Source organism: Ambystoma mexicanum, chromosome 8, assembly GCF_040938575.1.
Source record: "Ambystoma mexicanum isolate Mex_15411 chromosome 8, UKY_AmexF1_1, whole genome shotgun sequence".
Classification (NCBI taxonomy): domain Eukaryota; kingdom Metazoa; phylum Chordata; class Amphibia; order Caudata; family Ambystomatidae; genus Ambystoma; species Ambystoma mexicanum.
The window spans coordinates 318,162,016-318,186,868 of record NC_090929.1 but is presented as its reverse complement, the minus strand read 5'-3'; the positions used below and the strand labels follow the sequence as shown (position 1 = coordinate 318,186,868).

The following is a 24,853-nucleotide window of genomic DNA, read 5'->3' as shown; positions in this document are numbered from 1 at the left end:
GACCTTCAAAGCTGCAGCAAAGTCGTCGAGCGCTGCAGTTCGCCAACCTCCTCCTTTTCGTCCTAGGGGACAGCAATGGAGGGGAGGTTCCTTTCGATATTACTCATCCTTTGGTAGATCGAGAGGAGCTGCGAGTCAAAGGGGTCACTGTAGGAGTACCAGAGGTGGAAAACAAGGTACTCGAGGTGCCAAGGCCGCTCGGGCAGTTGCCTCTTTACCCTCAGGCAATGCCGCATCCGCTTCAGCTCAGTCATGAGGCCAAGTCCCATGGTTCGCCGGTTGGGGGAAGGCTGGCACAGCATCTTGTAGAATGGTGTGCCATTACTTCAGATGTGTGGGTTCTGGAGATCATAGCCCACGGGTGCTGTCTTCCTTTCCGGCAGAGGCCTCACGACAATCCACCAGGGAATCTCTTTGAACAGTCCGAACCCGCTCCTTGCACAGGAAATACAATCCCTGCTGGCGAAAGGCGCCATAGAACTGGTGCCTGTAGCGAAGAGGAACAAGGGATGGTATTCCCCTTATTTTTTGATTTCGAAGAAAGACGGAGAATTGAGACCCATCATGGACTTGCGTGGTTTGAACAAGCTCCTCAGGAAGGACAAGTTCAAGATGGTTACTCTTTCTCAAGTCCTCCAGGCCCTTCAACTTCAGGACTGGTTGGTGTCTCTCGACCTCAAGGGCGCTTGCTTTCATGTGCCGATCCATCCCAAGCACAAGAAGTACCTCAGGTTAACGTTTGGCGACTGGCACTCTCAGTTTTGGGTCCTGCCGTTCGGATTGACCTCCGCCTGAGGGTTTTCACCAAGCTCATGGTCGTGGTGGCAGCGTATCTCAGGAAAGGGGGGATTCACGAATACCCTACCTGGACGATTTGTTGATCAGGGCGCGCTCTCCCGAGCAAGTCCTGGATCATCTGTCTCCTGCCACTCCCTTCACAAGCCGGGCTTCTCCCTCAACTTAAAGAAGTCCCACTTGATGCCAACTCAGCGGCTCCAGTACATCAGAGCTGTGCTCGACACGTCCATGGGGCAGTGTTTCCCTCCCCAGGTGAGGGCTAATCACATTCAGCAGATGGTGCACAAGTTTCAACATGCCCAGAGTCTCCCGGCGTTTGAGTTCTTGAGGTTGCTCGGCCTCATGGCATCCTGCATTCTTCTGGTGCCAGAGGCCAGGTTGCGCATGAGATCTCTGCAATGGGCTCTCAAGATGCAGTGGTCACAGTCCTCCGGCAGGATGTCGGACCCCGTTCAGGTGCCGCCCTCGGTCGCCCAGGACCTTCTGTGGTGGGCCATCAAAGGCAATCTGATGAGGGGGGCTCCATTTTGGCTACCCTGGCTGGAGGTGACGATCGTGACAGACGCATCCCTCACGGGATGGGGAGCTCATGCCAACGAGTTGACAGTCGGCGGTCGTTGGTCTCTGTCGGAGTCCAGACTTCATATCAATCTGTTGGAACTGAGGGCCTGTGCGAGGAAAGGATGTTCTGATTCTGACGGACAACACGGTGGCCATGCACTGCCTCAACAAAAAGGGGGGGGGCAGGGTCACTTCCTCTGTGCAGGGAGGCGATGGAGCTCTGGTTCTGGGCCATCCAGCATGAAATTTCGATCTCGGCAGTTCATCTGGCCGGAGACGAAAACAAGATGGCGGACGCTTTGAGCAGGCAGAGCGTGATATCTCACGAGTGGGAGCTGGCTCAGGAGATTCTCCTGGAGATCTTCGCCCTTTGGGGGACCCCACAAGTGGATCTCTTTGCCTCCAGTGTCAACCGGAAGTGCGAAAGGTTCTGCTCGCGGGAATTTCCTCCAAGAGGAGCCTTAGGGGACGCGTTCGTGGTGGAGTGGTCCTTCCCACTGCTGTACGCGTTTCCTTCAGTCCCCGTCATCCGGCAAGTGCTGCAGAGGTTACGGAGGTTCGGTGCCCGGATGACCCTCATTGCTCCGGCATGGGCCCGGACAACGTGGTATCCGGACCTTCTCGACTTGTCCATCTGCCCTCCATGTCGTCATCCCTACCGAGACGATCTGCTCTCACGGGAGGGGGGGGTCAGGTTCTCCATCCAGAGGTCAGATCCCTCAACCTTCACGCTTGGCTTCTGAAAGTTTGAGGTATAGGGATTGGGACCTCCCTGAAGACGTGATGGAGGTGTTGCTTTCGGCCACACGGCCTGCAACAAAATCCCTGTACCGTTGGATTTGGCCTTTTCCTTTGGCTTTGTTATACCATTCAGCTGAGAAAAAAACTGAAAAATATATAAAAATCCTTTTCTTATTTAGGTAGAACGCACCAAAGAGGCTGAAAGTTACTTTCCAATCAGGAAAAACTTTGGCAAACATAGAGACATCATACAAAGCAAAAGCCCTAAAAACGCAATTTAGTAAGTACAATATTCTGCAAACCTATGTGTGCGAGTCCTTGCTCTAATATGAATTGAAAATTGTGTTGAAAGTTAACATGTGTACAATATAGCTGTTTAAGATTGAAAATACCAAGCTTACAATTGTTTTCAAAAATATTATTTTTCTGTTTTTTTCTCAGCTGAATTGTATAACAAACCCAAAGGAAAAGATTTTTCTTTCCCTCCTGAAGATCTGTCAGTTACTTAATGACAGTGAAACACGTGTCGAGGGTTTACTTTTGGTTGTTTTAAAAAATTCTGATTTTGGATTAAAACACTTCTTAAACCAACAAAAAGAGTATTAACCCTAATTGAATTGAGTGAATTATTAACAGAAGTATTTGATTTTCAATGTAATGAGGAGCGCACAGAAAATGTTTCTTTAGAAGGGAGCAATATATGTAACATAAAATATACTTCAACAATACACACTCTGATTCAATAAATCAGTAGATACCCATTTGGGATGGCACACAGACACTTCCTACACCCTGAGGGAACTTAAATAAATAGGACACTGTGGACATTAATATATCACTGGTACATTTAGAGCAATACTGAGTTTGGTGTCAAAAGCAAAATAGTGAGGGAATAAAACAATGGTCAACACATATTCTTAAGCAGGTAAGTACTTTTGAACCACCCAGTGCAGTAATTTAACTCTGTCCCAGCTACACAAGTTATAGAATTTGTGACTTTTGTTGAGGGATAGTTAAAGCACTGAGTCAGAGGATAGAGTCTTTCAGGGAGCCAGGCCATCCAATAATCAATTGAGCAAAGTCTAGAGAAGCTGAAGCACTTCTTGAAGGTAAATAAAAAGTTTTGCACAGTGTTTTCGAAGTCTTTGTAGAAAATGAAATCACTGTTGGGCCACAGGCTGGGAGGCTTGTGAGGGGCAAAGCTGCAAGCAACTCTGCAAAAGCAACCAGGACAAGTCTCAACTGAGAGCTAGCAAGGCTACACAACAAGAGGTAAGTAACCCTTAGTTTTACAGTACCATCGGTCTGAAGAAATTGGTTCTAACTGGCTTCTGTTCCTGTTGTAGTTCTGCATATCCTATTGTTAATGGGCCTCATTCGTGGGGACAGAGGGAGGACATCTGGGGGACTTCTGCATTACGAATTGAAGGTTGGCGGCAGCAATGGTTAACTTCAGATCAGCAGCACTACGCGGTTTCAGCTTCTCGCAAATAGCACCACGTGTTTCTCGGATACCTTATGGACTTTCCTCGCATCTGGGGTCCAACACTCTGTTGAGGTGACTCAGGCTTGGTCAGTCGTGCTTCATGGGAGTCCGTTCCTGGAGCTGGGGTCTAACTTAAAAACGACACACCCAATTCTGGTGTTCCTCTCCCTGGCAATCGTTTCCTGCAGCAGCAATGGGGTGCCACCAACCCAAGGGGAGAAGTCGTCCTTTGCAGGGCTTCTCTAGTCGAGGCGAATTCGGAGCTTCAGCACTGCCGCAGGGCTTCACCGAGCAAACCAATGGTCCAGGAGTTGCAGCAGGCATCTCTTCCAAGTTCTTCTTCGGATTCTTTCGTCCAGTGGTCGACTCTGCCTTCCAAGCAAAATACCTTGCCTTTTATGCAAGTTTCTCCCATTCATTTGCAGTCTAGCTGTCAATCACATAGCAGGGTGGCTGTCCTCCGAGGCCAGCCAGCCAATCACTTTCGGGCACCTCCCTCGCTTCCTGCCCTGCCAGACACGCTGGAGCCAGAGGCAGGCTTCACCAGTGAATCCCGCCAAAGACAAAATGAACAAAGGGACCAAGCCTGGTTTGGTGCACAGAGTAAATCTCAAGATGGACCTTTCCAACAAGAAAATGGTGAAAAGAGAAGCCTGGGACCATTTTGACAAAATGGGCACACATGGGTGCTTTACTGCAGCTGCAATTGCAGCCTGCAGTAGAAACACTCAATGGTAGTAAAAAGTAAACCACTGCCATCAGCCATTAATTGTAGAAAGGGAAACATAAAAATGTTACATGAGAAAGTAGACAAATGGTATACTAAGTAACCCCTCCAGCACACTATTGTAAAATATTTTGTGCTGGGACTAGAAAGCTACAAAATGTAAGTAAAGTCAATTTTACTTCACTACTCTTGGAAACAGTAGTTTAACCGAGAGAAGATATTTAAACGTTTGGGAAATCTGAAAGACTTCCCTGTTCCACCGCACTAAAGGTGCTGTGTGTCACAATGTAAAAAGATGATGCCTATGGAGTTTGTCAGACTCCAAAACCAAAAGATCCAGAGAGTTCAAATTAAACAGAAATGCATGAGAGAGTGAGCAAAAGGTCTCACTCTCTCCAGTATAGAAATTAAAAGTCGTAGAGTCCAGCAAAAGAGCTGGGTTTCTCTAAGGTAGAAGGGAATTAGCACATTCCTGAGAATTCTCCCAAACACTGCAAATATACTACCTGTCTCACATACCATGCACGCTACTTCCAGCATTATAATTCAGCTACCCAGCACAAAAAATGTGGTCTAGCTGCCCACATGCAGAGTGCTCACATGCACTACTTACTGCTGACATTTCCAATGACATGGACTCCGGTCCCCGATGGCTTTCAAGCTAAAGTGCGTTGAGGCCGTACCAATGGTGAAAGGTGCTATACTAATGCCCATTAACATAAGATTGTGAAATCTCCCTAGAAAATCTGTTCAGGTGAAACCTTTTCCTAGCATCCTCAGTCATCCCTGTCCACAGTCGCAGAAATCTGGTTCCGGAGAATAAAGTGACTTGCTTGTAACAAATATTCTGCCTTTGTTATGCCTCTAGGTTACACGTTAGCCTTCCCTTTCTAAATGGTGGTGATTTTATAATGTTCCTGTTACAAAAGAATTTCAGATTTTGCTGAGAACTAATGATTGTGCGGTACTTGGGCCAAAATGTATGATGGGCCATAATGAAATCAAAATGTTTAAGGTTTTACTTGTAATTGTTTTACTTGTATTTGAAGTTCTTCTGAGATAAATCCACAGCAAACAAATTTATAAAGGACTATTGTTGCACATTGGGAACTTATGTCCATGTGGATAGCTAACAAGTTAAGAGCCAGTTTGGGCCAACCCATAGTTTGCATGTTCGAATCCGATGACAAGGCTGACTTAAGTTCTTCATCCTTCCGAGATCTACTAATTGAGATGATTAGCTAATTCCAGGGATTCAAAACAGCACTAGCCAAACTGAAGAAATGTGGCACAAACCGTTTTATAAGTACAAAAAAATAAAATTTAAACATTTACCCACAGGAATTTTGTCATTTTTGAAGTCCTGCGAGAAGACGAGTTCTCCCCTCTAAAGAATTCTGATACCGCAGATAAGGACACACCTACTACTGCTCGGCGGGCCCTACTCTCGCAACACTACCGCTGGGCCTTGAAGGCTGGGGCCAGATTCCTGGATACTGGTGGTTACCAAATTCCTGAGAAACTGAGGTAAGAACCCTATACTCAAATTGTACTTCACAGCCCTAATTGTTTTCCAAATCGCCTCCTGCATGCAAAACCGCCTTCAATTACAGATTGGAATATTAAATTAATGAAACTCATTGATCTGTTTTATTGATTCATAATAAAAACAAAGTAATATGAGTGAGTGCATGAGGATGGCAGAATTCTAGAGATAATGAATATGTAGGTTGCTTGGCAGGGTTTGGGGGTCTCGGAGAAACCGGTTTCCCTGTGCAAAGCTACTTAAACAGCATGGGGTGTGGGCACCAATGGTTGGTTGAGGTTTTGGTTTGATTGTCGTGGTGGTATCCCAGGGTTGTCCTACAGGCACACTGTTAATCCATTGACAAACCCAGTGGCTGGACAATGTCCCTACGAGAGTGCGTGGAATACGGCCTGCCTTGGAGAGCAAAGGATATAGTTGTCAAAACCATATGAGTTGTTTGTGAATGTTGCCTGAATTTAACCCTGGAGCTATGCTTGAAGCGCAGCCCGGAAAGATGTGAAAATTATGTGGCAGCCTTCAGTGATTGGGTAGGGAATCGTACCATTACTGCTACTATACAATGTCGCCCGGAACGAAAAATGCGTCTTTGCGCACTTCAAAAATCCCAACCCCTCCATCCCCATTACTGCGCCCAAGCAGAGCAGGGGTTGCAGGAGTTCCCCCGCTTACCATTACGGTAAGCGTGGGACAGAAAAAAGAAAAAAAGCCCCAGTGGTGTCAGCACCGCCCCACGTAAGTGGGAGGAACTGACGCTGCAGGGTCACAAGGGATTTGGCGGCACACACATAAGTGTGCCGTGGGAAAGGTAAGTGGGGTGGGGGTTGGAGGATTGCGGGGAAAAAATGATCTATCTGATCACTGCACCATGCCATAATTGGCATCAACATTCAGCGCAGTTACCAGAGGTGCAGAGAACACATAGATTCATTGGGTATTGTGTTGAAGTCACGTCAATTACATCAGCTCAAGGCAGTGGGAGGTGTGGGGGACTATGTACCAGGACAAACTCATCAGAACAAATAGTTGCCTAGAGACAGTCCAGGGTGGGAACTGCAGAACTCCCATGCAAACCCCTTGTCTTGATCTGACTGCTGTAGTCTGAGTCAGATTCCTAAAGCGAGATTACACCCTCGTCCTTATTTCATTACTTTTCCCAACATCCATATAGGAAATGGAATAATAATGAAACATTACGTTTAGGGAATTCTGGTTTTACAGGAGCTTTGAGAGTGATAACGGACTCTGGGGGTATTCTAGGGTCCTGGACTTCATAGAACTCTCCACCAATGTCAAGATTGACTAATGCAGTAACTCAGACATTGAGAGCGAGAGCTCTGACCCGCGACAAACGCTGCCAGATTCGGTATACCAGAGGGGATCCCTGCTGGGAAATGGGAGGTTGCCCTCCGGTATGGTAACTAGAGAAGAAAATATCATTTGCAATATGCTGTTGTAGGAATCCTGCTAGTGTGCAGGGATCCTTGTGAACACCTGCACAGTCCCTACTAGCTGTTAAAGTTTTGAGCACAGGTATATGGGCCACAGAGGCAGGTAGCAATCCATGGGGAGCTGAGGTAGACAACTGTAGCATAGGGGCGTTTTGTAAGCTCAGGAAGCTGCAGGCCAACAGCTATGGTAAGCTGGAAAACTAAGTGAAATAGCCAATCTCTAAGCACCATGAATCACAGTAGGTGAGAATGTCAGCGAGGACTTGTTAAGATAAGTGCATAGCTAAAAAAGTAGAGGTGGCTCTTAAACTGGTCTTAATTGGGGATACAATTGAAGTTCAAGCCATACTCCTTGTGTCACATGTTGCTCTACCGCAGTGGTTACCAAAAGTTTCAACTATTGCAACTGTCACTAAGCTAGCCACTCAATCCCTAATGGCCCATGTAACCAGATTAAGAGTTAACTAGCACATATGATGCCTAACCAAAGAAGGCCTTAAGCTCTTCTAAAAACTGTCTGTTCTGATGATAAAGTGTTCAGTATTTGAGGACATTGGACTTCTGTTGAACATAGGGCAGGGCTCAAGTCGACAGTACGCGTGGGTGGAAGTGCCCCCACACACTTTTTTCAGAGTGCGTTTGCCATCGCCCACCGTATTTTGGAGGCTGCATATAAAAAAAATTTTTTAAAAAAAATAGAAGACATTCGGTGTCTTTCTCAAAATTATAATTTTAAGCTCGACCTGGGAATTCAAACTGCGGTCGCCATGTTCTCAGGTCTGGCACTTCACCACTACACCATATAACGTGGTTAAAAATAACCACTAAAGGTGAAATGGCACATTTCGGCACTGCCCTCTCCAGGAAAAACATTGACATTGATTCTTGGGGTTTAGTACGTGCATACTTTTTAACATACTTTTTAACATTTTCAAACCATACTAAAAAAAAAAACCCGTTTTTTTTTTTTTTTTGTGTGTGTGTGTGTATGTTGATTTTATGGAAGGCAAATGCCCAAATGTCCTGTGCAATTTGTATGGATATGTAAAGCTAATTGAATGAAATGGGCATATTTCACTTTGATGGGCTGATTTCTGGTGATGTCACATCCCACTGCAAATGTGAACGAGTCCCCCCACTTTTCTTTTTAGGACTTGACCCCTGCCAGAGAGGTACCAAGGAATGAATCCCTTTTTGGTAGACTTTGGGCGGGTGAGCTAGGGGAGACTGCAAGTTGTAAGCATTGAGCCACGTGCCTTTCTGAATCTCTGCATCAATCGGGGCGTTGACTTGAATGACTGAAGCAAGAACTCATGCACCGAGACACCCGGTAATGGACAGTTTTGCAAGATAAAGCCAGTTAGGAGTGTTGAAAACTCTCCCTTATTGCTTTATTGAAAGTGATGCATTTATATCCTTTTGGACTCCACTCCCCTTCTGAGAGGTGACCTTAACAGCACGTTTCACTCAAGGTGATACACTGTTTGCCTAGATTTTGGAAGGTAACTGTTAAGCAGAATCCTGTGCAGTGCCCTTAGGGACCACTACACACAATTAAGACTACAGGTGGCAATACAAGTTTTACCTTTGGTACAAGCCCGTACTACTACGTTAAAGTGGTACCAGTAGCGGAGCAGCCAGGCTTATCTCAAGAGTATATGAGCAGTAGCAGAGATTACACAAAGGGACCCCAATTACTGTGACTCAAGCAAACACTGACTTAAGGTTTCAAGTAAAAAATATAAGTAGATTTATTTTTAAACCATTTGTTATTAACACAACACTTCTACTAATTCAAAAACCACACGTAAAATATACTACAACTAACCAATTCACTTCGTACAGTATTATTCGAGGTAAGTACCCTGTGTTTGAATGGACCGGTGTTATGAAACAGAACAAGTTACCGGGAATACAATTGCGATCACTTTTTGACAGTTCGGTCTACTAGATAAACGCAAGTCCGCGGCAAGAAATGCTACCGGGGTAAAAACACACTTGGCACCCGAAATACCCAGAGAGAGTTGGGGGCAATATGTTGGTTAGGCAGACAGAATCGAAGAGTACACATAGACAGGAATTCAAGAGTCAAAGGGCCGGAGCCAAAATCGAGTGACACCGGGTGCCTGTTGTCGAGGATCACACAGTCGGACAGTTCACGATTCAACATAGCCAAGAGTACTTTGATATTGTCAATGTTTGGAAGCAAAAGTTATAAGAAGGAAGGAAAAGTAAGGGCAAGCCTTAGTAGAGAAATAGGGATTTCACCCAAAATTCCTCAAACAGGAGACAGTACCTTTCTCAAGGAAGGAAGCTGGTGCCACGGCAGTTGTTCCTGTTGATTTCCTGCAGACCCACGCTTTCCTGCAGCTTCAGCACGAAGGAGGACAATGAGGGGGTCCGCACCACACAGGGATGAGGCCGGCAGCAGCGACAATGAATAAAAGGTGCGCTGCTTAAAAACAGGAGAAGCTCTTGAGGTGGCTATCCGGACCACTACAGCTGTGTGCAGCGATTTCGACCACAAAGGGGACCCCTGGCTGAAGAAGATGAGCTGGTTAGCCCCACCAGGCTCAAGGGAAGAAGACTCTGGACTGGGTCTCCTCTTAGTCATTGAAGGGTAGATAGCTCTGGACTGCAGCAGGGCTTCACCGGTACGGGGTAGTTGCAGCAGTCAACCTCTCCTCCACTTCTCATTGGTTCCTTGTAGTTCCAGTGGCGACTCTGACTTCCAGCCCAAGAGACCTGCGCAAAACCCCCTTTCACACAGCCTGGCTGTCAATCACCCAGCAGGGGGGTTGTCAAGCCCAGACAACCACCTCAGCCAATCATGACAAAGTGTGACTTGGGTTTTCTAGGATACCTTGTGCAGGCGGTGACTATGCCCCTCCCTCACATTCAGCCCACCTAGACACCCAGGCGCCTTGAGGAGGGCTTCTAGGTAGAAGCCCGCCAAAAGACCGCGAACAAAGAAGGCAAACCTAGTTTGCCGCGCAAAGTAAAACACAAGAAGGAGTTTAACAAAAAGAAATCGCGAATAAACCGCACCAGAGCCAAACGAAAAAGGATTTGGTCAAGCAGGTTTAAGTTTGAGGCTAACACAATAGCCTACAATATTACCACAGTTATATAAGATAACCGCAGTAGAAATGTAGGGTAGATACCACTGCCACCAGCCATGTCTAAATGTTAAAAGAGCGAAACAATGCTCTAGGAGGTACAGATAAAGAGTTAACTTTTCCAGCACTCCATGTAAGATGGTGTGTACTGGATCTGTGGTTAAATTTGACTAAGTAAAGTTAATGGTAATTTTACCCTTTCCTGGGGGACAGTAGTCGCCTCAGAAATGGAGTCGGTGGGAGTCTGAACGAGAACCCTGTGCCACTGCACAGAAGGTGGTGTGTGACCCACATAAAGAAGGGGACTACTGAAGTGGTGTACTCCAGAGCCCACAATCACAAAAACAGGTAAAAACACATAGCAAAATACAAGTAAGAGTGGGGGAAAAGCTCACACTCTTACCAAGTGGAAATAAATAACTCCAGAGATCCAGCAAAGCTGCTGAGGGACTCACTAGCTAAGGGAAATTAGCCATAGAATGAGAATTCTCCCTAACAGTAACCCCTCATCTTTAACCCAGGTCTAAAATTCCTCCAATGGATTGTACCATAAAATAAAAGGGTGCCAGTAGTGTATACAATAAGGGGGATGTCTTCTTACTTGTGGAGTTTCCGCCACCTCATACAATGCAAGTTGCCTAACTGTACATGTAAAGCGGCCCCAAATCCTTAATACATGCATCTGAGTAGATCTGGAATGTTTTAAAGGTAAGGCACAGGTGCAGACTGACATAGGCAGACTATAGTTGTGAATGTAATTTGCATGTGACTGCATTTCATTTATTGTGTTTTTATTTTGCATATTAAGTATAGCTGAGCCCTCATCTTTGGACAGTTGACATTCCAATTTATTCACTGATTTTGGCTCCCTTTCTTCCCAGAATGCATCACCCCATATAATACAGCCGAGTCCCATGAATAATTAGGTAGATCTGTCAAGTAGTGTGACCTTATCACTTACACAGCACCTCATCACGCCTCACGATTCTACAATGTCACAAAACTAGTCCTCTCTGCTAGTTATTGAACAGTTGCCTTAATTACAATTTACTATGAGCACACAAGGCTCAAGCTCCTTTTCTCAAGTCTATTCAGACAACCGTCTTCCAAAGGGCAATTCGATCTACAATGCTTTGAGCTATAACAGATGGCAGGAGGTGCTATACAAATATCAAGTAACATAACCGTACATAACACGCCAGTGCTTTGTTCTCTTGCTGTGTCATTCTCTTCTTGTTCCCCTTAAGGTGACAAAAAAATTCACTATGCAATGTCTTCTTTTGTGATATACATTTTTGTAACCAGCCATGGTTTACTTTTATATTTTGGCATTTGTATTTATAGCCTCTAAATACTAGAGGAGGAACAGTGACTCCTAATAAAATAGTTCTACCTCCATATTTCTGCTTTGCAGTATATACATTTCATCTTGTGAAGGCTCCAAATGATTTGTGTTAAGATGATATGCTCTTGTAATGCTCCGGCTCACTGTCGTAATAGCTTCAAAGTGCCTGTCCTTGCCCAGAAATGTTGTACTGTGCCTGCGCCTCCAGAGAAAACCAGACCTTAGTCTATTGGGAAAAGGATACAGGAAGGAAGTGGGAGAAGATGGCTAGAAAAATGGCAAAACAGACGAAAGTCGGAAAGATGGAGTTTTATTTTGTTTTAGTATGGGTTCATGTTGGTCCAAAGAAATAGACTAGATCCTATTGAGAAACCAATCTTATAATCTGTTGTGATATGCTATGGGATGTTTCCAAGTCAGCAAACGATCATACACCTTAATAAAACGTGGAGTGTTAGGTGCTTGATTAGCTTGAATGCTTGTCTCTTTAAATATGACATTTTGCACTGTGGCACGGCTTTCGTAATTGATTCATGGATCAGGTCTTCAATGTCTTTATGTAATGTTATTTGGTGTTATACCACGCTCTGTGGACATTTACGTGGTCTGTTAGCACTATCATGGATAGGTTCAAACACGTCTCTGAGGGGGGCGTGGCTAGCGACCAGAGCATGAGCACGTAGCTCTCTGAAGCTCCCGGGTGGTCTGCCAAAATACGGACAATATCCTGCTTCTCCGTGGAAGATTCGTGATTTAGAACAGTGCCTTGACTGGGGGAACTTCGGGGGCACAGTCGGAGAGGCGCCTCTGGTGAAAATGTGAGCCGTTTGAGGCCCCCTCGGATACAAAGGAATTACCGCTGACGTGGTCCGAGGAAAAAAAAGATGGCCGCTAATACTCACTGATAACAGCCGAAACGAGGCAGAGGTCAGACCTGTGAACAGCAAAATCAGCCGGAGGTACAGAGACACAGCGCGACCCTGGACACGCAAGTGTAGGATTCGGGGCCCTGACCGCAAGAAAGTGGGCAACCCACACTACAGGCACCAGCGAGGAGCAGCGCCGGCGGAGAGGGACGTCTGCCGAGAAGGCACCGGGAGACGAGACCCAGTGAACCACAGCAATGCAACCCCTCTGACATGAAGTGGAGCCGGCACAGAGACACGGAACCAATCATCTTGTAGCAGACAGCGAGTGCGAAACCTACCCCCCAATCCACTCTACTGAACACAATGATACACCAGGGGCAAGGGAGATGGATCTCCTGATAAGAACAGCCCACAGATAGATGGTCCAGGTAGCTGGGAACTAAACGATCCATTGGTGGGGGACCCACTGTAGGAATCTGAGACTGGGCAGCTGGAAATCTCTCCCCTGAATTCAAACCTTAGCGGACAATTACCGGAACCCACGGAACGGGCATACGTAGCCCTAACAAGAGGAAAGGAATCCCCCCCCCCAACTTGGTCTGGGGACAGGCAGGAAGAGCCATACGCAGCCACCCACGGACAGCGACAATGGTAAAGGGCCAGCAAAAAATGAAAAAGTATACAGACCCGAAAGGTAAAGGGAGGCACAAAGAGGTGGGCCGGGAAGCGGAAAACACTGGGGGAGGGAACAAGGCCAGGGTGCCCCTAGATGCCCTAATGGAGGCGATCCAAGCCGCAAGAACCTACCTGAAATGGAGCATTAAAGAAGTGGGGGTGGACGTATCCTTAGTATGTGCAGACCTCTGGAAGGTGTGCGAGAGAGTCGCAGAGGTGGAGCAAAGAGTACGGTGGAGGATGATCTGCAACATCTTAAAACCCAAGTGGGCGGCCTAGTGGGGGCAACCAGAACACTTGAATCCAGAGCTGAGGATGCCGAAGGGCGATCTCAGCGATGCAATATCCGACTGGTAGGGATCCCGGAACGAGAAGAAGGGCAGAGTGTGGAGCTTTTTGTAGAGCACTTTCTCCTGGACACCTTGCAGGTGAAAGGACTATCGAAGCTCTTCACGGTGGAACAGGCACACAAAGTGCCAGGCAGGGCCCCACCCCTGGGAGGCCCGCCAAGAGTCAGTGTGGCAATGATACTGAAATTCAGGGACAGAGATGCCATACTACAAGGGTCTTCCCGGACTTCACACTGGAGATGCAATGACAACGGAAAACCTATGAAGCAGTGAAACGCCGCCTCAGGGAACTTAACATTAAATACATGATGTTTTTACCTGCCAAGTTGAAAGTTATAGCCGGTGGGAAATCAAGTTTTTTTGCAACACCACAGGCAGGTGTGGACCTGGTTGGACACAATGGGCCTCATTATAAGTGTTGCAGTAGGGCAACAACAGCGCCGGTAGTGCTACCGGTGCCGTTGTTACCTCGCCGCAACATTACGAGTTTGCGCACGGGTGCCGCTCTGATTGCCTGGTCAGACCAGACGTGCAGAGCGGCTCCCGCTAGCAGAACAGGATGATAGCAACGGTCCCGTAATTAACGGGACCGTTGTTACCTTCCTCCCCATTCCCATTGAGCCCTATGAGAGCTCAATTGGGAATGGGGACGTTCCGGGTCCCGCGAATGGGAATTACTGAAAATGCCAATGGGTGGGACGGTGCTTGAAGCGGCACAGGGTGCAGCTGGCTCTAATTGAAGAAGCGATATGGTACGCAAAGATTTAGATCTACTCAAGAAATGATGGGAGGGACGGTTGTAGGTACCTCATTCTTGAAATTCGCAAGAGGGATGTTGATTTGGGTAACGGCTGCAGTGTCCTTGCAAGTGGGTAAGGTGATCACTGATGAGGTTGGAAGGATGGTCGCTCTTCAGGGGGTATTGGAAGGAAGAGACATATGCCTAGTCAATTCTTATGCCCCTAATATAGACGATAAGGAATACTTCCTGTTGGTGATGCAATTGGTGGGGGGATACAGGGATGGGATATTCATATGGGGGGGGGATTTTAACTTCCTACTGGGCCCTAGCTTGGACAGTATGGGCAAATCGGGATTGTTAAAACAGGGGGCAACATCTCTGCGGAAAATAGCAAGGGCTTAGGACTTGGTGGAGCTGTCGGGAGTCTCTCGAACAGGAGCGCAGCTATTCCTTTTTTATGGGGGTGCACAGATCTTACTTGCGACTAGATTTTTTTGTGGGAATGGAGTGCTTCAGCAGATTCAATGGGGCGGAATACCTGGGAAGAATTCTTTTGGACCACTCGCCCTTGGTGACAAACATGGGAGGGATACGACGGAAATCGCAGCTGAACACCTGGAGGCTCTCGGTCACGGCCTTGAAGGAAGGAGCATTTAGAGAGACACTGCAGGAGGAAATAACACGCTTTATTTTAGATAAATGAAGGCTCCGTGGAAAAATTGAGCACCCTCTGGGAGGCATTCAAGGTCACCATTAGGGGAATCTGCATAGCGAATATAGTGGGGGTCAGGAAAACCCTGCAGGAGAAATTGCAGAAACTGGAAGGGGAGATAGCCTCTCTAGAACAAGAAATGTTGGCAAGGCTGGGGGTTTGGGGGAGGGTCGAACTTAACAGAAGCCTTGGCGTCCCATGGGGAAGCACAGGACGCACTCTCAAAATTTGCCGGGGGTGGGAGAGACATACGGATTCACAGTGAGGGGGACAAGGTGGGGCGACTGTTGGCCTGGTTGATTTAGGCGGGAACAACCTCAACATACTATAAACCAAATTAGGCAAGGGTTCGGGGAGTTGACCACTACTCAGGCGGGGATCAATGAAACCTTTAGGCAATTCTATCAATCCTTGTAGAAGAGCGAGGGAACCTATTCGGGGGAGGATGCGCAAGAACTTCTAGACAGCCACCGGTCATGGCGAGTGATACACGGGAGAAGCTAGATGAACCAGTTGGGGAATTTGAAATACAGGAGGCCCCAAAGGCGATGGGGAAGGCCAAAGCACCGGCAGGCGATTAACTCCCTGGGGAATTCTATTGCTGGTTTGAGGAGTTGCTGATCCCCCAACTTAAGAGAGTCTATAACGGCATTTGAGGTGGGAAGTACCCCTGACTCCATGCGGGAAGCAATAATAAAGGTCCTACTGAGAGAGAGGAAAGATCCCCTTATTGCCCGATTTCATTATTAAATGTTGATGCGAAAATCCTGGGCAAGCTACTGGCCGCCGGATCGTCTGGGGTGGTCCCAAAATTGGTACATCCAGACCAATGTGGGTTTGTAAGGGGACGAAACACGACGATGAATCTTCACCATCTGTATCACGTAATGGACCAGGTTCGGGATTCTCGGGAAGAGCTGGCACTAGCCTCGTTCGACGCTATGAAGGCCTTTGACTCGTTGAGTGGGAGTGGTTGTTTTGAGTATTGAAAGTCTACGGATTTATTTTATTTTGACATTTGTAGAGCGCACACAAACCCAGGGGCATCGTGTTTTTTCCAGCTGCATGGGCCTAAGTTGGGGAAGGCAAAAGTACAGAGGATAACATTGCATGCATGACAGTTGTGGTGAGACAGTTAGCAGGTCATAGGTTAAGGTGTAGGCAAAGTGAAGAGGATACAGTTACGTACATAGTCATATAGTTACAGATGGTGGCATGAGCATAGATTGGGCCATGCCAATATCTGTTTCTTAAACCATGCTGACTTAAGGCTGCGGTGGGGTACCATGGGTTTATAGGGATGGGCTTATGAGAATAACCAAGTTTTGAGGGTTTTTTGGAAGATCCAATATGATTCTTCTGCTCTGAGGGCTGGTGGGAGTGAGTTCGTTATTTGGTGGCCAAGACTGGAAAACTAGATCCTTCTGCTTTGGTTAGTTTGAACTTAGGTTGGCTTAACTTGTGGGCATGTTGTGCTCTGGTAAGTACTGGTGGATTGTACTTTGTTAATGTGTACTAGGTAGAGAGGGACTGTATTAGAAATGCACCTGTGGGTGATATAGGGTTTTTAAGAGAATCTGGTCCTTGTTGGCTAGTCAATGGGCGGTTTTCCTGGCAGCAGAGATGTGTTCAGAACGTGGGATGTTGAGGGCAGCGCGTAGTGTGTTCTGGATAATTTGGAGTCTGTTGAGGTTGTGGGTAGATGTGCCTGCGAAGAGGACATTACATTAGTCGAGCCTCGAGCCGATCACTGCTCGGGCGTTATGCAGTTGTCCCTGCAGAGGAAGGGCCTGGCTGCATTCAGCAGTTTGGTTGAGTAGGCTGCAGTAGAGAATATTGTGCTTACTTGTCGGGTCATGCAGAGGGTGGCGTTGAGGTAGATGCCTAGTGTTTTTATAGAGGGGGAGATGGGTATCTGCGATCCGTTGATGTTGAATGAGGAGTATTGTGAGTCAAGGGTTTTTAAGGCAGCTGCTGGGCCGATGATGGGGAGCTCAGTCTTCATCATCGAGGCAAAAGCCATGGGTCACCATTCAGGCTTGGATGGTGGCATAGGTAGTACTGAGAGCAGTGGAATCTGTGTGGTATGAGCCTGTAAGTGAGAGGAGAATTTGCGTGTCATCAGCATAGGTGATGTAGGCTATGCCGAGCGAGTCAAGGAGGTCAAAGAGGGGCTTTGTGAAGATGTTAGAGCGTAGTTGAGACACAGGATCACTCTGGAACTCCACAGCTGATGGTGGATGGTGTGTCACAGGAGTTGTCAGAGATTACCTTCATCGCTCTTCCTTCAAAGAAGGAGGAGATTCAGGGGAGAAGGCAGTCGATGAGGTTAGGTGGTTGCATAAGATGTCATGGTCCACTAAATCGTAGGCTGCAGACAGTTTGAGGAGGAGGAGCAAGGCCAGTTTACCTTTGTCTCTGTGGGCATCAAGTTGAATCTTCAAGTGCAGAAGGGCAGACTCAGTGCCTTGGCCTGGACGGAAGCCAGATTGGCTTGTCCCAAGGTTTTGATTGGTTTCAAAGTGGTGTTGAATTTGTAGATGGGCTGCTCTATCTAAGATTTCTAGGAGGAATGGGACGGTGGTGATTGGTCGGTAGTTGTTAGCAATGGTGAGGTTCAGCGAGTTTCTTTTTAGTAGGGGAAGGACCCAGGCTTCTTTGAGTCACGCGGGTACAATGCCTGTGCTGAACGAGGCATTGATGAAGGCTGTGATGAAGGGGGCCAATTCAAGGGCAGAGTCTTTAACTAGTGGAGATGAACAGACATCCCCATTGGATCTGGATGGCTTTAGGCTTCGAAGGATGCTGGTGATTTGCTGTATCGTGATCATATTGAAGTGGAACAGGGGTACGTTAGGGGTGTGGGCAGTTATCGAGTGTGTAGGTGAAAAATGTTGCTTAATGTTACTCGTTTAGCCCAGATTTGAAATTTTAGTGTCGATTTTGGGTATGGTGAAAAGTTCCCTAGAATCAGAGCTGGTGTTTGCGATCCTAGTGTTGAGGGAGGAGGCCTTAGCCAGTACGATAGCCTTTTTGTATTGGTTTGCAAGATTAGAGAATGACTGGTGGACTGAGATGGGGAGTTCTTCCAGATCGGCTCGGCTAGCCTTTTCTGCATTCTGAGAGTGGTGAGCTCTTGGGTGTACCAGTCGTGGATGTGTATAGCAGGATTCGCTTTTTTGTGGTTAGGGGAGCAATGGTGTTGAGGGCATTGGTGAGGGAGGTTGCGTAGTGTTGCTCTAGGAACACTGGGTCTGTAGTTTCTAGGTTGTCCAGGTTGAGGACATTGCGTGAGTTTACTCACCTTTGTAAGTTTACATGCACTGCAGGCTGAAGTAAACTGGGTAGGGTTGATGTATGGTTTCTGTATGCGGCCAGCTGGGAGAGAGAAGGTAATAATGTGGTGGTCAAACCCTGGGCATGGTGAGTTGGTTTCAATGGTGACGTGGCAGTTCAAGTCTACTAACCAGTCCAAGGGTCGCCCCTTGTTGTGGGTAGGATTGTTGATACATTGGTGGAGCCCATGGGAGGCAATAATTGTAGCCATCGCAGGGGCTGGTAGATCCTGGGGGTTATTGTAGCCGAAGTTCAGGTCACCTACAAGGATCCCTCTCATGTTCCTCCTGTCGGCAGACGAATATCATACTACATCTACACATGTTGGGGGATAATTTCAGACAAGCAGATGTTAAGCATAGTCGGGCAAGGGGACTGCATTGGGCTACTGTCCAAAAAATATGGACGCCTGTCCAGAGCACGATTAGTACCACAAGAGCGCCTGAAGCTTCTAGAAGAGATTCAAGCACTCATCTTTAAAAAAAAGTGATACAGCAAATGCCAAGCGAACGGGTAAACATAGGAATTTACTCTGTTTATTTTCTAATTTACAAGAAAGACAAAACCAGTCTTAAACCTAAGGCCGTCAAACAAATGTGTAAAACTCCAAAGGTTCAGGAAGTCATCCCTCTTCGTAAAAAGAGGGAGCTACATGGCTACTGTGAAGGTATCATGAAGCAAGACACAGACAACAGACTCCAAGTTCAAACAAAAGATATTTATTAACTTAAATGTCAGGATGGTCGAAGGCCTAAATTGCCCTATGCTGAGGTGGGATTTCCCTACCTGAACGAAACATTGGAAATTCGGAGTCGAAGAGTTCAACTTAATAGTCCTTCTGTGTCCAAAACCTATTCTTGCCCTCACAAATAGAACAAACACATGTGTAGGGATGTCAAAGTAAAAGATAAACGTGTTTAACTCAGCATTCTCTCAGCTCCCTTCCCCAAGCATAGGAAAGTTCCATGAACAAGTCTTGAAGTTTACCTTTCTCCAGTTCAAAGCAATATAGTTCAAAATCACTTCTGGTGTTCCCTTCCCAAAGTTTCAAATAACGCATTCCAAACGAAGGAGTCTGGAGACTCCAATCCCAAGACAGCACATATAAACCTGCCAATTCTCGGGGTTCCCTTCCCTAAAACTTCAGTGTCTCGCACAAGTTCCCTTCCCTAAAACTTCAGTGTCTCGCACAAGTACCTTGGTGCTTGCTCCTGTGCACCTTGGTGCTTGCTCCTGTGCACCAAGTTACCTTTTGTTGATTCCCTGCATTGCTTTATGGGCTTACGGTGTGCTCTTGGGCTCCATTGTTTTCTCCTTGGCCGCCTTGTGACTCGGCCACCATGTGTCACACACCCTACCCTAGCCTTGTCATATTGTATTCACTCATTGAGGTTCGCTGTTTGGGCTTTCTTCATTGTGCAACAATCATTCAATATTATTAGATTGCAGTTCAGGGTTTAATGCAGTCTTATGTTGCTTAATATTTTTTTTGAGCTTCAAGCTTTGTTGTGCAACATACATTGAGTATTCAGTGTTTTACTGGTTTGCTTTAATGTTAAATTTCCTTTTTAGCTTGGTATTCAATATGTATTGGTTCTCAGTACTTTCATTCCTTGGTTAAAGACTTTCGAAAACATTTCTTTTTAATGTCTGTGACCACTTCAACAACGCGTTAATTAGTTAAGAAGGGAATATTCATACGGTTTGTAGACTTTTGAAAATGTGCTTGTTGATTTAGCAAGCCATGTGACCGCTCCACTACATTGTACAAGTCTCTGGCCTCATTAACAATAGTAGTTCACTTCATGAGGCTCGTGGTTACAGTAACGTAACACTGGGTTTTCTCGAGCTGGGAAACTCACTGGCTCACATTTGAAGTCATTTTCCATATCGCGCTGGCCAGAAACCTGGCGGCTTCCTTCGAGGTGGCCTTTCTCAGTCGCTCAGACATTCTTGCGTTGTTCTAGCACCAAGGGACAACAAGCTCCTTTGGATGGAATGAAGGACGGCCCCTCATCTGGTCTCCTTCCTTCCTTCGCCTTGCCTCTGTGCCACGGTGCTCCTGCTCCCACTTCACACTCGCCCAAACCCACAGCTTCTTCGGTCCGCAGTGTGCTTCGACTGCTGCAGAACGGCTCACCACGACTCCCATCAGCGTCTCTTCTCACCTTCCTGTTCACACCCATTTTATACACCCGAGTTGTGTAAAGGGTTTGCAGGTGCTAGTCCTTTCTCTTGATTGCCTGACTATAGTTAGGCTCATTAGTCAGACATGCCTGATCGTTGCACTTGTACTCCTCTGCCTCGTCTCAGTACCAAAGTGGTGTAATTGCATATTAGTGTACATCATTCCTAGTCACCTCTTCCTCATTTCAGTACTGTCAAACGTCATGTGTGGAACATTAGGGGAGCTGGCTTATAATAGCCCATAAAGGTTGAGGGGGGGTTAGGTTTGTCAATGGGAAAAGGTGGGGGTACCATGTCTCGCCCAAGGATTCCCCACTCCCAATACTCAAGGACCCTCCACCCAAGTGATCCTCCCTCGCTTCCACCGCCAGGTTCAGCATCCAAGAGCGATGGCCTTTGCCTGGCCACATGCGTAGATGATCCAAGGGGATTAAGAGTGAGAATACCCTGGGGTTTCTCACAGTACATTGGATGTGAAGATGCATACTTTCGTATTCCAATGTTCCCAGGTCATCCAAATTACCTCAGATTCAAAATACAGATCAACATTACCAATTCAAAGTTGCCCCTTTTCGAATTGTGTTGTCACCATGTGTATTCATCAGGATGCTTGCAGTCGTCTAAGCACATTTGCACCTCAATGCAGTTTCAGTGCATCCTTACCTAGGTGATGGGTTAATAACGGGAAAGGATGCACAGGCGTGCATACTACACACTCAACAGACAGCTTTTCATTCTAAGCAGATACAAGCCACAGAAAGATTACTGGGGTAAGTGATATTTGAAATAGGCAGGTGAACCTGCTTAGATTCACATACTATACATAGGCTGCTATCTAGTGGCTAGCACAGTGTGTTACTTCTTGTGGTGTTTTTTCGAAAAGGGCTTAGACAGAGGTGTTCCCATGACACTATACCTAAGCTAGGTGTGCAGTTAAAGCAGATTGGGTTTTTTTCCGCCATCAGGTGGAACGCCAACGTGCAGAGTTAAATTGTAATATCTATCACTTGACTAAATATGTATTTGCCAGTTGATCTCACCACTGAACCATTTCCGTTTTGATACTGAACACTCCTCAAAGTAGACTGCGGAAAGACAGCCGGACCAAGACACTTTGGCGACTATGCAATGTCTCCACATGAAAAGGTTAACAGAATGTAGAGTTGGGGAGAGAGGGCCTGCGGTTCTTAGCACCTGGGACCTTGAGGCTGCAGGTAAGGCGTGTCAGCTCTGCAAAACCATTAAAATCGTTTAATTATTTGCCCCAGCTGACAGTCCCCTTTTCAATTGAGATCCATCTCTACTGGGGACGTTGAGACAGTTGAACTGGCTGACTTGTACAGCTCTAGTAATTGGGCTTTTGTGCAATTTATTTCTCCCATAATTGTGCAACTCATTATTTCTCATTTTGCTCCTTTTCTGATAATGGGTTTTGAGATCATTGTTTGTAGGAAATACTTGCAGGAAAATAATTATGGGGGGATTTTGAACGTAATCCCTGGAGAAAGGACGAAAGAGGGACATCATTTTAACCTCTCGGTGAGTCTGTTTAGTACACATCATATTAACATACGCAAAGAATATCAAGGACAGGAAGCGGCTTCTTGAATTTGTGTACCACTAGGCGAACTGCCGAATTAATTCATTCTTTTGTTAATTGTCGTTTTCTTTCCTGGAACACAAGAGGACATTGTTCTTTTTTGTTTAATTTTGATGGGCATTTCTTTTTGTCCTCCTGTGATGTCTTTGTGCTCCAGGAAACTTGGCTGCGTGACTATTTTGCATTTGATGGTTACAATGTTATATGTAGACATGCCACTAGCTCGGGGAAAGGACGTTTTTCGGGCGGTCTCTGTATTGGTACCAATGTTCATCTGAATTTAAGGGAATTTAAAAGTACACTGCCTTCCCGTATGTCTTCTGTGCCATATTGACAGAATTTGACCCACCTATGGCAGAAATTCTTATTAATAAATATGATCTGCCAGGAGGTAGGCCCACTTCCCAGATTTTTCGTTTATTTAGAAAGTATTATGATGGAGTGCCTTGGCGCATCCTAACTATCAAGGATCATATGATAGTTGCTGGTGATTTCAATTCTTATTGTGACCAGGCCCATTAAAATCCTTTTGATGCTAAACAGTCCTCGTTGTATGAAGGCGATATGATTAATAATGGATATAGGAATTTTAACCAAGAGAAGAATAGCAGGCCTCGGTGTGTTAATGGTCCTAAATGGCTTGAATTTCTTCAGGGGATTGAATTGTATTATATAAAGCCCTTGCAAGGTATGGGTGGTTTCAATACCTGGTCGCACAGGAACGTATCTTCTACGATTGATTATATTTGTATAGGTACCAAGCTGAGGAATCGTGTTGTAAAATATTAAATGTTCCATGCTGTCCTTAGTGAACATACTATGCTTATACCCTGGGGATGGGAAACGCTAGCAAATATCTAGTAATGCAGCGAAATATTATGGTAAACTCTCAGGGTAATAGGATTGGATGGGCAGAGGCTAATAAAGATAGGTTGAACTGGACATTGATGAGCAATCGGGTCCTTATACCTGATTCAAGTGTTTGTGTCCATGAGAATATTTACTACACAATAGATAGCATGTTGAACATGACTATGAAGAGTAAAGTGGTGAAGGCGAGCGTCCCCAGATAGCACGACTCTCCCCACAATGAGAGGCAGTAATGGACTCTCCCAAGATGGGAATAAGGCTAAGACAAAGTGCAGGTGAGCTTAATGGGAGTTTATATAAGTCAAAATAGGGGATGCAAAGGACTCTGCAAACTCTGAGAGCGCTCTGTCTGACACTAGCAAAGACAGGCGTATATATTTACTAAACGCGTCATGAGAAACTACACACTATAGGGGGCACATGTTCGTGGGGATTGGGTGGCGACGACTAACTAGAAGTGCAGCTGGGATGCGTTGCGCCGTGGTTGGTGGACGTCACTGGGTGCCAACGTGGGGCGGGCAGGTCAGCTGGGCTCATCCGGGAGGTGCTGTTGTGCCAGGCGTGGCCACTGTCATTGATGAACGTCTTCCTTGGCTTTCTGCCCTAAGGGCCACGCACACCCCATTCATTCAATACAGCAATGTTATCTTCCCCTGTAAATCCTACAATAGGTTATTCTGCAGGTTAAGGCACACAGGAGGAATGCACCTCGAGTGGGGTATTTTGGCGATACATCAATACATGGTTACCGTCATCCTGCGGGCTGGGAACCATGGGTCCCGAGGTCAGGTCTCAGGGCAAGGGATGAGCTGTCCAAGTTTTCATGTCTTGTTAGAAGTCATTATGAATGTGTTCCCACAGTGTTGCTATAATATTGGGTGTCCTCATTTTACAGGGGCCATTAACCTAGGGTGAGCTGGTGGGTCGTGGGGCATAGGAAAGGGCACCTTTGGCCTGCGTTTATGGCCAGGTTTTACTGCTGGGTTGTAAATAATTCAGGTGGCTGGTCGTGGCTCTGTGAGCTGCGGGGGAATGTGAATGCTTGAAGCGGCTCCAGCCGAATTGGGGGAGGTGAGGCAGGGCAGCCTGGGCCTCTGCCTTTCGTCTGGCAGGCTTCACTGGGGAGGGAGGGGAAGTGGCCTTGGATATGCCCACAATGGAATTTTCCTCGTGTGTTGCAGGTTATACAAAAAGACATAATAATTCATATACTGTACAATATTCATTAAGTTTTTTTAAAAGCTTACATTTCTACATTGTTAGTGTCTTTACATGGCCATTTCAAATGTGTTACCTATACCAATGTTGCTATTGATAACTATAGGTTAATTATTCAGCAACCACAACCTTTTTTTACACTCTATGCATACACGATAAGCGAGGTAGTATTAAGGTTGGTGGAGTGCGCGGGAACAACTCACCAATAAGAATGACGGCAGTGACACATGGTGAGCTTGAACATTCGAATACATTCTATGCACTTTCTTACACAATTTACATGAGCTCCCAATGCTGTTGCACTTGTGTTCCGTTGCACTCTAGCAGCATTAGTTTAGTTATGGCATAGGGCCTTGGAGTACATTCTTCTCGAAGAAACATATAACATAAAACCCGGGACACGTCTATCATTTGCGCATAGCTAAGGGATATGGGTATTTCGACCAGGATGCCACATGAACACACATTCGGCCATCTTTATGGAGTTTACATATTTTATCAAAAGGTCATGGAGAAAAGA

General features: G+C 46.3%; 1 protein-coding gene across 1 annotated transcript in view; it reads left to right on the top strand.

Annotated features, from left to right (window-relative positions):
• UAP1L1 (UDP-N-acetylglucosamine pyrophosphorylase 1 like 1) overlaps positions 1–24,853 on the top strand; it is a 525,997-nt gene that overhangs the window by 335,205 nt on the left and 165,939 nt on the right. Inside the window, exon 7 of the mRNA XM_069609735.1 lies at positions 5,655–5,840. Coding sequence (XP_069465836.1) covers positions 5,655–5,840 — 186 coding nt within the window. The remainder of the gene's footprint in view (positions 1–5,654; positions 5,841–24,853) is intronic.